The sequence below is a fragment of the Callospermophilus lateralis genome, chromosome 8, assembly GCF_048772815.1.
Source record: "Callospermophilus lateralis isolate mCalLat2 chromosome 8, mCalLat2.hap1, whole genome shotgun sequence".
NCBI lineage: Eukaryota > Metazoa > Chordata > Mammalia > Rodentia > Sciuridae > Callospermophilus > Callospermophilus lateralis.
In genome coordinates, this window is record NC_135312.1 from 66,722,118 (window position 1) to 66,735,623 (window position 13,506).

The 13,506-nt window shown below is 32.3% G+C and overlaps 1 protein-coding gene across 4 annotated transcripts in view; it reads right to left on the minus strand.

Annotated features, from left to right (window-relative positions):
• Positions 1-13,506, minus strand: part of Mapk10 (mitogen-activated protein kinase 10) — a 154,594-nt gene that overhangs the window by 130,529 nt on the left and 10,559 nt on the right. For 3 of the 4 annotated variants that reach the window (XM_076864011.1, XM_076864010.1, XM_076864009.1), the window contains exon 2: positions 6,447-6,616. In XM_076864011.1, coding sequence (XP_076720126.1) covers positions 6,447-6,616 — 170 coding nt within the window. Of the gene's footprint in view, positions 1-6,446; positions 6,617-13,506 lie in introns of those variants that run through there. The other variant, XM_076864012.1, reaches the window with a different exon arrangement.

Consider the following 13,506-nt stretch of genomic DNA (forward strand, 5'->3'; position numbering starts at 1 on the left):
TGAACTTAACAGCCCTTGACCCAAAGGTTACAGAGTTCAAAAATAAATACAAAGAATGCAAATCAATCCTTGCCAACAGTTTTGACCACCTAGGGTACATAAGCCCTTTATTTCTCATTAAGAATTTTTATATTTTTCCCTATCCACCCAATTTTTATTCATTTTAAAAATTTAAATTTAAATTTCTAAATTAAATTGAATTAAATTTTTTGCTTGTACCATTCTGCATGACTATGGGTATAGGCACGAGAGTGTATACATGTTCTCACTGGATGAATAGGGTTAAATATCAAATATGTATATATAATGCATATATAATATATATTTTTCATATAATTTTACCTTGCTTTTACTGCTTTATTCTTCGCCCATTTATTATTTAGCCTTGGTTGACTTTGGAGGGATAAAATTTTACATGAATTTAGTTGTTTGGATCATTCATACCTTGACCTTTATTTCCTCTTACTGTCCTTTCTTCATTCTCTTCCACCATTAATAGCTGAATTTTCTTGTTCCCTCTTTCCCTCTTTCATTATTGTATTACCTTTAGTTATTTTTATTCCTCCTTCTTTATAGCCATCATTGGCTACCTATCTTTTGCTTCTCCTCTGTTTACTTTTTAAATATTTTAAACTTTATCTTGCTTTCCTCCCTTATTTTCTCTTCACTTAAGAAAATATAATTTCACTATGTGATAGAGTTAGGTAGTCTATGTATTTTCTATCCCATTCATATTGTTGTTTCGTGTCTGATTTAGTTGGTTTTTGTTGTTGTTGGGTGCTGTGGTTAATTGCTAACCCACATTCCTATACAGGTGATAATTAATGTTATAGAAGTCAAAGTAGATGCTAAACATTTATTTTAAGAACATACATCTGTTGCTAACATTATTGTTTTTCCAGGTTCTCTCCATCTCTAATAAGGGCTGGAAATTGATTGGGATACCTCAAGTTCAGAGAATAGGGAGTATTACTGCTAAGCAATATTCACAACTCATGCAAGTAACAGTGACCCTCCATCCACACAAAAACTAGCATCACTTAGGCCTCAAAAATACTTCAACATAAAAACTAGAGAGGGACCAAACCAACAACCAGGCCCCAAGTAGGAACAACTAGAAGGGGACCTCATGTACCAATCCTGGACAACTACTCACACATTAGAAACAGAGAAGTCCCTCGAATAAGAAGGTAACTACACTCAAAGGAACAGTCATATAAAAGAAAAAAGGTAACTAATGTCAATTGATGCATAAGTCAAAACCCTTGAGGAAACAGGCAATCAAATCTTCCCTCAAAATTCACAATTCCCCAACAAAGGAATCCATAGATATAGAACTGGATGAAATTCCAGAGAGAAACTATGAAAAATTTATTAAAAGCTAAAAAAAAAAAGAAAAAAATCTCAAGTAGATGAAGCTCAGTAGAAGGATAACCAACTAAATTAAAGTCCAGACAGAAATAAATATAGTAAACAAACCAAAATGGCAAGAAATAACAAACATCTCTTCATAATAACACTAACTGTAGGTGATCTCAGCTACCCAGTTAAAAGATATAGATTGGCTGAATGGATTTAAAAACAAGATCCAACTCTATGCTGCTTGCAAAAGATTCATCTCTTAGGCAAAGACATCCATAGGCTGAAAGTAAAAGGATAGAAAAATATTCAATGCAAATGGAGTCCAAAAACCAGCAGAACTGGCTATTCTCATATTTGAAGAAGCAGACTTCAAATAGAAATTAATCAGAAAAGACAAAGAAAGTCACTACATACTGGTAAAGGAAATGATCCAACAAGAGAATATAATGATAGTAAATATATATGTCCTACATATCAGTGTACTTAATTACATTAAAAAATAATTTTGGCATTTAATCCCAGATAGTTTGAACAACACTTAAATTAAGAATGTATCAGGAGAAATGATAGGAGAAATAAAGAAATTCTTAGAAACAAATGAGAACAGAGATACAACATATCAAAGTATCCAGAACAATATGAAAGCAGTTTTAAGAAGAAACTTTATAACATTGAATTTCTACAATAAAACAATAGCAAGTTCCCAAATAAGTAAGCTTATGCTCCACCTCAAAGTCTTAGAAAAAATTAATTAATGCCCAAATCAATAGAAGACAGGAAATAATTTAATTCAGAGCCAAAATTAATGCTATTGAGAATAAAAACCAACACAAAGTATCAATAAAACAAAAAAAGATCCTTCAAAAAGAAATGAAATTAATAAATCCTTAACCAAACTAAGCAAAAGAAAGAGAGGATTCATATAAACAAAATCAGAGATGAAAAGAGAGATACCATTACGGACACTGCTAACAATTGGAGAATCATTAGAAACCATTTTGAAAATTTATATTTTAAAAAATGGAATGTCTAGAAAACATTAGAATTTTCTAGACAAAATTCTATGACCTGCTCAAACTAATACAGGAAGATAAAGAAAACCTAAACAGACCAATATCAAATAATAAAATCAAAACAGCAATTAAAAACCTTCCACAAAGAAAATGTCAGGACCAGATAAATTTTCAACTGAGTTCTGCCAGACTTTTAAAGAAGAAATAACACCAGTCTGTCTCAGATTTTCACATGAAATTGAAAGGGAGGGACTACTTCCAAATATATTCTATGATATTCAAATCAGACAAACATACATCAAGGAATGAAAACTACAGACCAATATCCCTGATAAACATAGATGCAATAATCCTCAAAATAACATTAGCAAATCACTTTCAAAAACAATTCAAGATAATAATACTCAATGATCAAGAGATTCCAGTCCAGGGATGCAAGTTTTGTTTAACATATGCAAATCAATAAATATAATTCACCACATAAACAGAATTAAAGACAAAAATTGTATGATCATATCACCCCCACCCCCCGCCAAACACTCACACAAAGAGCAAATCATCCAATCAGGGAATGCTCAAAAGAAGGAAACAAATATTTTTCAAAAGAAGAAACACAAATGACCAACAAATATATGAAAAATAATTGTGATGAAGGAAATGTCAATCAAGACCACATTAAATTTTCTCTCTCTCCAGTTAGAAAGGCAATGAGCAAGAAGACAAATAATAAAACTACAGGGATGCAGCCACATCAATGTTTACAGCAGCTCAACTCACAATTGCTAAACTATGGAGCCAACCTAAGTTAATGAAGATGAATGAATAAAGAAAAGTAGAAGAAAGGGACCAGAGGGAGTGAGAAGAGGAGGGAAAGGGGAAATATTGGGGAATGATGCTGATCAGATCATATTGTTCTATCATGATCATGTACAAATATGCAAAAACCAACCCTAGCATTGTGTGTAATTGTAATGCACCAATAAAACATGGGAACAAAAGATCTACAAGAGAAAAAATACATTAAAGACCTAAATTACAGTAAGTAAAGATAACTCAAAACCTAGGTCGAAGAAAAGGAGCAAGGAAGGACAACCCAATCTGTGTCAGAGAAGAGGGTCCTCTGATTGTAGTGTCTATATACATGATAGAGTAGAAAGTGAGAAATCCCATTCTGCCTTACATCTTGCTCTTTGTCAGCCTGAATATGATTATGTTTCCTTCATCAATGACTAATCATTTCAGGAATCTTACAGGTAAAAATTTTGGAATTCAGTTATTTTTTTCATTGCAAATTTGCTGATAAATTTGTCCTAAAACTAGATTAAAAATTCAGGGATACTTTCATTATTAACAGATGTTTTCAGTTATTATACCAAAGATCAAGAATTATTTTCATCCCATAAAAAAGAAGAAATAGAAGCCCTAAATATCCTATAAAACATACTATAAAATTTTTAGTATAAGATTTTTCAAATTTTTCTGTGACATTTTGTTAATTTCTTGAGCAAAATGCTGTTTTGAATCTATTTTTAAGTTGTTAAGAGTTCTATCACTTTCCCTTCACTGACAGTCCTAATTTTCCATGGAAGCTTTTTTATAAGGAAAAAGAAATTATCCCAAGAAGTATTTGGACATCTGCACTGAGAATGTTATTCAGGAAAATTTTCTTGTGTCAATATTCTACAGTTTTCCATCAAAGTAAGGTAGCTAATCATCATTCAGTTTTCTTCATTCCCTAGTAAATTTAGGAGTTTTGCATCACTTATTTTAATATTAGAAGCTTTGTTATATCATGTGTATTAGAATTATTGCCACAACACATTATCATTAACATAATTGCTTAAACAACACAAAATTATTATCTTAGAGTTCTGAAGGTCAAAAGCTTTATATGGGTTTCACAGGCCTAAAATCAAGATGTTGGCAAGCTGAATTAATTTCTACAGGTGCTAGAGGAGAAACTGTTTCCTTTCATTTGGGTTATTGGCAGATTTCAATGCATTATCATTGTAGGGCTAAGTTTTCCATTTTCTTGCTGATAGCTACCTGACAATCATTTCCAGCTTCTATTAGCCAACTATATATTTTGACTTATGGCCCCGTTTCCTTCATCTTCAAAGCCAGAAACAAGGCAAGTCTCTCTCATGTTTCAAACCTCCTCTCCATCTGCTCCTATTGCATCTCTTTGATCCATTCTTCTGCTTTGCTTTTGAGGGTTCATGTTATTATATTGATACAATCTGGATATTCCAAGATAATCTCCCAATTTTAAGGTCCTTAATCTTAATCACATCTGTAATGCCCCTTTTACTATACCTGGTAACCTAATCAAGGATTCTGGGGCTTAGGACCTATGCTCTTTGGGGTAACCATTATTTTGCCTACCATACCATGAAAATATTTTGAACCACAAGATGTTACCTCATACCTGAACAATAAGAATACATAAATAATTACTGAAAATAAAAATGTATTTCCTTGTTTACCTATTTTAATATCCTTGAAATGAAAGGTTTGATCCATTTTTAAAAACACTAAAATGTTCTACCTTTCACATTGCAAAATTAACTACTTTTTGATATTAGGAAGTTAATAATTTACTAGGTGAATTTCAATAATACCCTTGGTATATTTGTTAAATTAGCCTTAAATCTTAGTGTTAGGATTTAGTAAGTACACTAGCAGTGCACTTCTGCATTCACATCAACCAAGCATTGATATTGAAAATAAACTGTTGCCCAAAAAAAAGCAAATCAAATTTTCAAACTTTCATGAAATTTAAAATGCAGTTTTGAAAAATATTGAAAATTATTCATTGCTATCATTAAAATAACTAATATCTTATATGAATAAAATGGAAGCATAAAATAAAAATATTTTTAAATGTTTATTTCATCATCATCCTATTCACCCCATCAAAGTTTTTGTGTTTTTAAATAGACCTAATAATTAACTTAGAAGTAATTAATATAATAAATATATTACATAAATATTATTTATAAGCATATAAATATGTAGGGCATCTTTTCTCAATTTTTACATATGAATATGAACCTTCAAAATGGTTGAACATTATTATTATTATATTTAGTATTATTCATACTAAATATATTTTGTGCCAGGCACAGTGGTGCACACACTTCTGCCATCTCAGCGGCACAGGAGGCTGAGGCAGAGCATGTGAGTTCAAAGCCAGCCTCAGAAAAAGCAAGGCACGAAGCAACTCAGTGAGACCCTATCTCTAAATAAATACAAAATAAGACTGGGGATGTGGCTCAGTGGTTAAGTACCCCTGGGTTCAATCTCTACTAACCCTCCAATACATACATATATATGTATGTGTGTGTGTGTATTATATATATATATATATATATATATATATATATATATATATATATATATATATCACATAATATATTTAAACAATCTAAAAAATGCTTATCAATTAACCTGATATCATTACTTTTATAAGCATTTTGTAATCGCTAAATCAGATCTAGATTTGTCATGACTTCAAGTAGCCACTCAAAATGTTATAAAAGAATGATTGTAAGTAGCCTAGAATCTTTCCATTTGGAAACATTAGGCAAATTTTTTTAGTACACCTTTTTTGGTTTTAGATAGGTAACTAAATTTTAAACACTGAACTTTAAAAGTCACAAGAACATTTGAGTCATCATTTACCCCTCGCATTTTATTTACTGTTATCTTGAGACAGCTTTTCATTTCTTCCTGTGAATCATACAAATAAAAAATTCTAAATACATTAGCAACAAGTAGAAACCTCTGGGTCTCTTGATTTCTTTATGGTGTTGTGTAATGGATTTTTTTTTCTGGTGACCAAAAAAAAACATGTCACAAGTCAAGTTGTACAAATTGTTAGCATGTGGGCAATGAGTGACAAATGATACTCATAATTTTATTTTTATGCAGTGGAATGTATTTTCCCTGTAAAGTCATGTTATTTATTTATTCACGTTTTACTTGTGCATTTCCATCCAGTAGATGCACACACACACACACACACAGCATTTTCCCTTTGAAAGCGTGACTTAAATTTATTCCACTTACCAAACTATTCCCTGAGCCCCAGAGCCAATAGGCTTTAGATTCTGGTAGCGCTTGAGAACTGTGAAGGTTGAGTCACCCACTTCCACACTGTAGAATTGGTTGTCCACTTTGCTTTTGCTCATGTTGTAATGTTTGGCAATATATGACACATCCACTTGTTTATCAAATCCCTGTTTTAAAACAACAAAAACATGAGAGTAGGGAATAAGTAGAGTGATAATAGATGCAGAAAAGCCTGTTGTTTTTTTGGTTTTTTTTAATGATTACTGATACTTAGCCATCTGTCATCTAGTTCAGATAATTCACGTAGAAAAAAATGTGTATTAGCTCATGCAAGATTATCTGGTATAAAAGAGCTTTAAAATGCAAATAATTTTTAACATTAAAAACTATTTAAAATGAAATATACTTAGGTTTAATTTACATATTCTTTTCTAAAGTTTTTCATTGAAACGATTAATTTATGAGGCAAGCACGTATTGAACATTTACTGGTCTCTAGGACTATACTAGAAAGTTGAGGATTCAAGTTAATAATATGGTGATCACTGATAATATGTCAATTATAATAGTCATTTGAGAAAGGACAAAAGAATATATCCACAAACCTTTCTCAGAAAGAACTGAGATACAAACCGATGTGTAGCTGTAATTATTTTAATTAGGTAAATTTGAATTAAACTGTCTTGACTTCATTTGTTCTCATTACTACCAAGAATGCCATTGTCCTTCATTAAGCAAAGAGTTAGTTCAAATTAACCTTATTCTAAGATACCACATAACACTTTATTTTTTGGAAGTTTAGATTTTAAATTTCTCAGTTATTGCATTTTCTGTTTATCTTTTTTTAAAAATATTATTTTTTAGTTGTAGGTGGACACAATACCTTTTATTTTTATTTATTTTTATGTGGTGCTGAGGATAGAACCCAGGGCTTCTCAAGTACTACGCGAGTGCTCTACGGCTAAGCCACAACCCTCTGTTTATCTTTAAGAGAAGTTCATGTATCAATCCTATTCAGTAATCGAAGAATTTGTCTTGAATCACTATATAGATAATTATTCCTCTTTATATAATCTAAAGACCCATTACCCATGACTATTAACTACTCACACATGCTCTTATATTGTACTTTAGGACGTAAATAGTATAGATTCTAGAGCTAAAAGGAACCTCACAGACTATCAACCAACCTATCTCCTGTGGTACACACTGCTGAATGCCTACACAATAGTTACCCCTTCTTCTTACTGATTTTGTTTAGGTTTTAAACATCCACATTTTCTGTGAGTCCTGCCCAACCCTAGCAATTGAAAACTTGAATAAGTCATTGATTCTCATTATAGAGTTGGCACTAACACATTGGGGACATTTGGGAGAATTGTTGCATGTTTTAGAATGATAGGAAATATGGCTTATATTTATTTGCCTTGTCAAAAAATGCTGGTTGGCCTTCAGTGAGTGGAACATTCCCACACAGTAAATAACTTCACACACGCCTCACAATTTTTGAAGGTCCTGCCAAATCTTTAATGAAAAACCTACCAACCAAAGAATTTTGTGTGTTTTTAACATATGCTAACTTTTCTGAAAATCTAATTCTTATATTATTTGAAAGAATATTTTAAATCTCCTGAGGCCCTGAATTTCCAGGTTAGTTATGATATCATTTTTCTTGGAAAGTTTTGTCATTTCATTTCTAAATGAAAATCTTCAATAGAAGTACTATCTAATTTTCACCTGATCTCCTTGGAAAGGGACCCATACAGCACTAATAAGTAAGTGAGGAGAATCCAGTGGGGACCATTTGAACATGGGTAGTAAGATCTATAATTTCAGTGTGAGAATCTTAAAACTTCATATAGGTGAGGCAGAGGTGAAAGTGTAACACACATGACAGATACCAGCTATGGTTGGGTGAGACATGCTAACAACTTTCAGTACAAATGCACACAGTCCTCAAAGAATAAAGTGAACTACAGATTAGAAACCTATGTTGTTTGTACAGAAAGCTGAAAATTTGGGTGATTCAAAAATGCAACAACAAAAGACCTGAGATCAGGAGAGCAGTCTATGGAGCATGGAACAGGAAATATAAAAAGACTATTAAAAATCAGGGCAAAGCAAGCCTATTCAAGGAGACAACAACAGGGTTTAGAATTTATACAATTGGTGTGGACAACAGTAGAAACAAGAACATCAGTATTTAAACAATCCTCAATTTCAACCCCAGTACCAGGAGCTGCTCTCCACACCATGGTCCATTTCTACTTTAGGCTTGTTGGCAGGAGTAGATGAGACTGATTAAAATCCTACTTCATTCCTAAAATGAAAAGCAACTGGACCTAGAATATCAAATGCTGTCACCTGCCTGCCAAACTTAATGTGGGATACAAGAAGTGACTAACTTACCATTTGTCATGTCCTGACGCATTTTTACAGTCCTTAATATTCTGGTCATCCACAAAATCCTTACCACATATCAGCCTCATCAAAACATCCCTTTTCTTTTCCCCCACATATTCCCTTCTCTGTTGAAGAGTGGCTTTTCTGAATGGGCTGCAGTTGTGATGTGCTAATCACACACCACGACCTTTATGTTCCACCTCCTGTCTTAATGCTATATCTTGGTACCATCCTCCACTTTGGGACTTGGTTGCAGCTTTTCTAGCTATGGTCTTAGTCATCATATTGCATTTGAACCAACCTACTGGTGTTCCTCTTCTAACACTTCAATACTTATTCAAAGAAATCAAGGGAGTTCAATGCTATTTCTTCAAGCTTACTCTAACAGATATTCTATTTAACATTTACAACTGTTTAACCCAAGGAATTCTGATGTTATGCACATTATGTGCCAGATACTGGATCTGGCACTGAAGATAAATGAAAATAGGATAAGATCTCTGTCAAGCATGGAGACAGACAAGCAAGCAAGTAGTGAAAATATGGATGATATATATTCTGTAGTAAAATAAAGAAAAGATGCTGGATATAAACAGGAAGTAGCCGTTAAGTGCTTACATTCATTCATTATCAATAATTCAATTACTTTGTATAAAGCAACTTATATATGCCAAATCGCTAGTATAAAATTGGTATTGTTTGACGGGAAATTTGTTTTATGTTTTCTCAGACTAACAATATCCCTGCACCACCATTCTCACTGCTTCTCAGATGAGTGGGCATCTGTCCCACTACAAATCATGGACACAATACCCTGGAGGTCCAGATTCTACAAATACAGGTTCTACTAGCTAGGCAGACCAGGTGATTCTGTTTCAAGGATATGAGTCTTTGTCTTTGAGAAAGACTATGTTAGAACAATCATTCTCAAAATGGATTCTGCCTAGAATATCAGTATGAGCATCCTTGGATATAAATACCCACTTTAAGAATGTAAATACCTCTACCCTGCACCTATGGAATCAGTAATTCTGGAGATAGAGCTCAGCAATTGGTTTTAATAAGTGTTCCAAATATTCTGATACATTTTGGAGCCACACATTAAAGAGGAGGTATAGCCTGAAAACTGTGAAACAGATGATACTGGAAATATTTCTGCTGTGGAAATATGTAGAGAACGAAACACTTACTTAAAACAGAATTAATATTTCTATATCTAAATCTGCACCAGGGTACATATTTAGTAGCTCTAAATACTGCTAAATTCCATTGTTCATACATACAAACTGCAAACCAGAATCCAAGAAAGAACAAGGATTACCTTGAACTTCAGGTTCAAGGATTTCAACTGCCCAGACCAAGGATTGACAAAGTGTCTTTATTCAGACAAGTCAAAAATTGAGTACATGATGACACAGTAAATCGTTTTATCTCAGCAATTATTCATATACCTAAGATGTATCCAGGAATTTTTTTCTAATAAATAGCTAAAATAGGATTTTTCATTTAATGGGAAAATTTTATATATGGACTTGATTATCCTTTGGGTCTGTGATTAAAGAAATTACATAACTGAGAGTATAGTTCAGTGGTAGATCACTTGCCTACCATGCAGGATGCTAGTTTCAATCCTCATAACCAGCAAAAATGTATTTCAGAACATTTCAGCAATACATTTATCACAAATTTTAGCAATAAAAAAGTTTCTACTCAAAAAAGACACAACAAAATTATTTAAATAAAATGCCCAATTCCCTGACACATTTTTTAAACAAAATAAAAGTAAAAATCCCAGAGTGTATAATATCTCACATGGTATTGAAATCATTATTTTAAGTTTTATAAATACACACAAGTATATATATATATATATATATATATATATATATATATATATATATACACACACACACACAAATTAATTAACCTTAGGTAAATCTAGAATCTAGAAGTTAGAGGTGCATTCTTGAAAAGTATCTTAATACATTAGTAAAGTCTATTTTAATTATATGTGGTAAGACTGAAGATAATAGCACTGGGAATTTTCTTGGACTGATGTCATAGCCAAATCTTTGATGGCAAGTATATTGTGTTGAAGAGCTTCCCCCAGATCCCATATGTGCCCCAAGCTCATAATCAAATTGAGTTTTGAAAAATTTGAACATATTAATAGGGCACACTTTATTCTTCGGCTTCTATGCAGTGGTCTTTATCATAACTGTAATGTTCAAATACAAAATTTTCTCTACAAAATTTGCCCATGAAAAATGCTTTAAGGACACCCTGTAAAAATATTATGAATGCTGGAAATAAATAAATGCTAAAAATAATGAATGCTAGAAGTCATATGACTTCTATGATATCTCTCCAGTTATGTTACATTTTTTCCTGAGTTCAAGCCATAGGACTCAAGATAGTTGGGGTGATTTAGGTGAACAATCAAAACTCCATGCTAAGACATGATTAGCCAATAGCTTAGGGCAGAGATTCTGAAGTTTTAACATGGAACAGAACTAGCTGGGCAGGAGGAAAGCTTATAAAACAGATTTCTGAGTTTTTCTGCAAAGTTTCTGATTCAATAGAACTAAGATAAGGACCAAGAATTTGGGTCATATCTTGAAAACAACCATCTTAGAGAAGAGTATATAGGAGATGTTATCAAAGAGGAGGAATGGGAGAGGCAAGACGTGGAAGCAACACAGATCAGCAAGCAAGCAAAGGCTGTGGAAGTTGAAAACAATGAATGACTCCCCGTGATGTCAGTTTCTCCTTTGCAGCCCAGATCCATGTTCCCAGTGATGTGTTTTTCCATCTTGTAGATATAATTCAGTACCTGATCAATATTATTTCTGTGAGTTCATGAAAATAATCTTTTCCTTATCAATTTATTTTCAATTTACACAAAAATATTCAGGGAAAATTATGCAACCTATGGGTATTTATAAATGCTTATCAGAATGGAAAATATCTTTCTAGAAAATAAAATTAATATGCTAAGAGTTAATTATAAAGGAGAAATATTATAGTTTAGAAAATTATAAACTACTACCATGGCAACTTTTTAAGATCAATATTTCATTGATTTAAATTACTTTAAATTTATTCTATTTAATATTAACTTTATATTTAAATATTTAAATGACTACAATTATTTCTTTTTGGATGTAATTGAATTTTCTTTGCAAAAATTCCAAGCAAACTCATTTCCTACCCATCTTCCATCGGCCAAAAAATAATAATAAATTTTCAAACTAAATTAAAAGACTTTATTGCTGCTGGCATTTTGGTAGGCAGAAAGGAAATCTGAATGTAATTTGTTCTGTGAAAAGTCTGCGTTTGTACAGACCTGTAAGAAAGAGCATTATGCAATATGTTCCCATCATCAATTCAGTTGCTAGCCTATGGCTATGGAATTTTTCAAAGAAAAATGTCCCACATTACTATCTTATCCTGCAGGTTTCCAAAGCCTTGGCTGCACTTTTTTTCAAATAAAATAACCTATATTCCAAAAGCCCCCGCTCCTCATTTTCATCTGGGGATGACATCCTTTGCTACTGCTAGTCAGTTCCCTAGTAGAAAACTTTGAGGTTTAAGAACCTTTAAAGGTTCAGCTTTCTTAGTCTCTTTTGAATGATATAGCTGAAAATAGTATTGGCCCTGGATCAGTTCTGTGCTTAATAGCTGTGAAACCCTGAGCAAACCATTTTCTTCTTTCATTCATTTGTTATTTATATCCTGTATAGTTCCATAAAGGATTTGTGCAACTCACCATAAAAAATATAGGAACAATAAACCATTAAATCCAGTTTTAAGAACAAATGTCAAATAAAGCAAGCTGAAAGATTGAAGTTTTACCAGAAGACTCAAGTTTTGAATATCTACTGCTTTGAGCACAAAATGTGATATACTTGCAGCAAGTCAAACCACCACAAAACCACAGTGAGTGGCAAGGTCTGGTTCATTAATTTCATAAAATGTATCATACTAATGCATAGGAAAGATAAAATTTCACTAGCACTTAACTTCAGGAAAAATATATTCAATCATTCCGTATATATGAAGTCTGGAATCAAACAACAGTCAGTAGATATAATGCATTTTAATCAAAGACAAAGAAATGTGTTTCATATGACTTCTATGATATTAACTGTCAGTAAGGCAAGGGGTAAAATAAAGGTGAACCAGTATTATTAGTTACTTATTACAGGTACACTCTGTAGTCTGTTAAACACTAACGTTTATGCTCATAACACATGAGAAAAGTAGCATACAGAACTGTTGCTTAATTGGATCAAAATCTTAGAACTATTAGTTAGTGGTACTAATTAAAATGAAGTAAGGGACTGGGATTGTGGCTCAGTGGTAGAGCACTCGCCTAGCATGTGTGAGGCACTGGGTTTGATCCTCAGCACCACATAAATAAATAAAAATATTGTGTCCATCTATAACTAAAAAATATTTTAAAGTAAAAATAAATAAATAAAATGAATTAAACTTTGTCCAACTCTGTTCTTTTTTACTAAACTACGTATTCGGTTCAGCTAACATCATTTATAACAATGAAGTGTTTTTTTAATGATGAGGTGAATGAGCTACAGAAATAGAACTTATAGAAAATTATGAGAGATTAACAAATAGCATGTCTTTCCTTACCA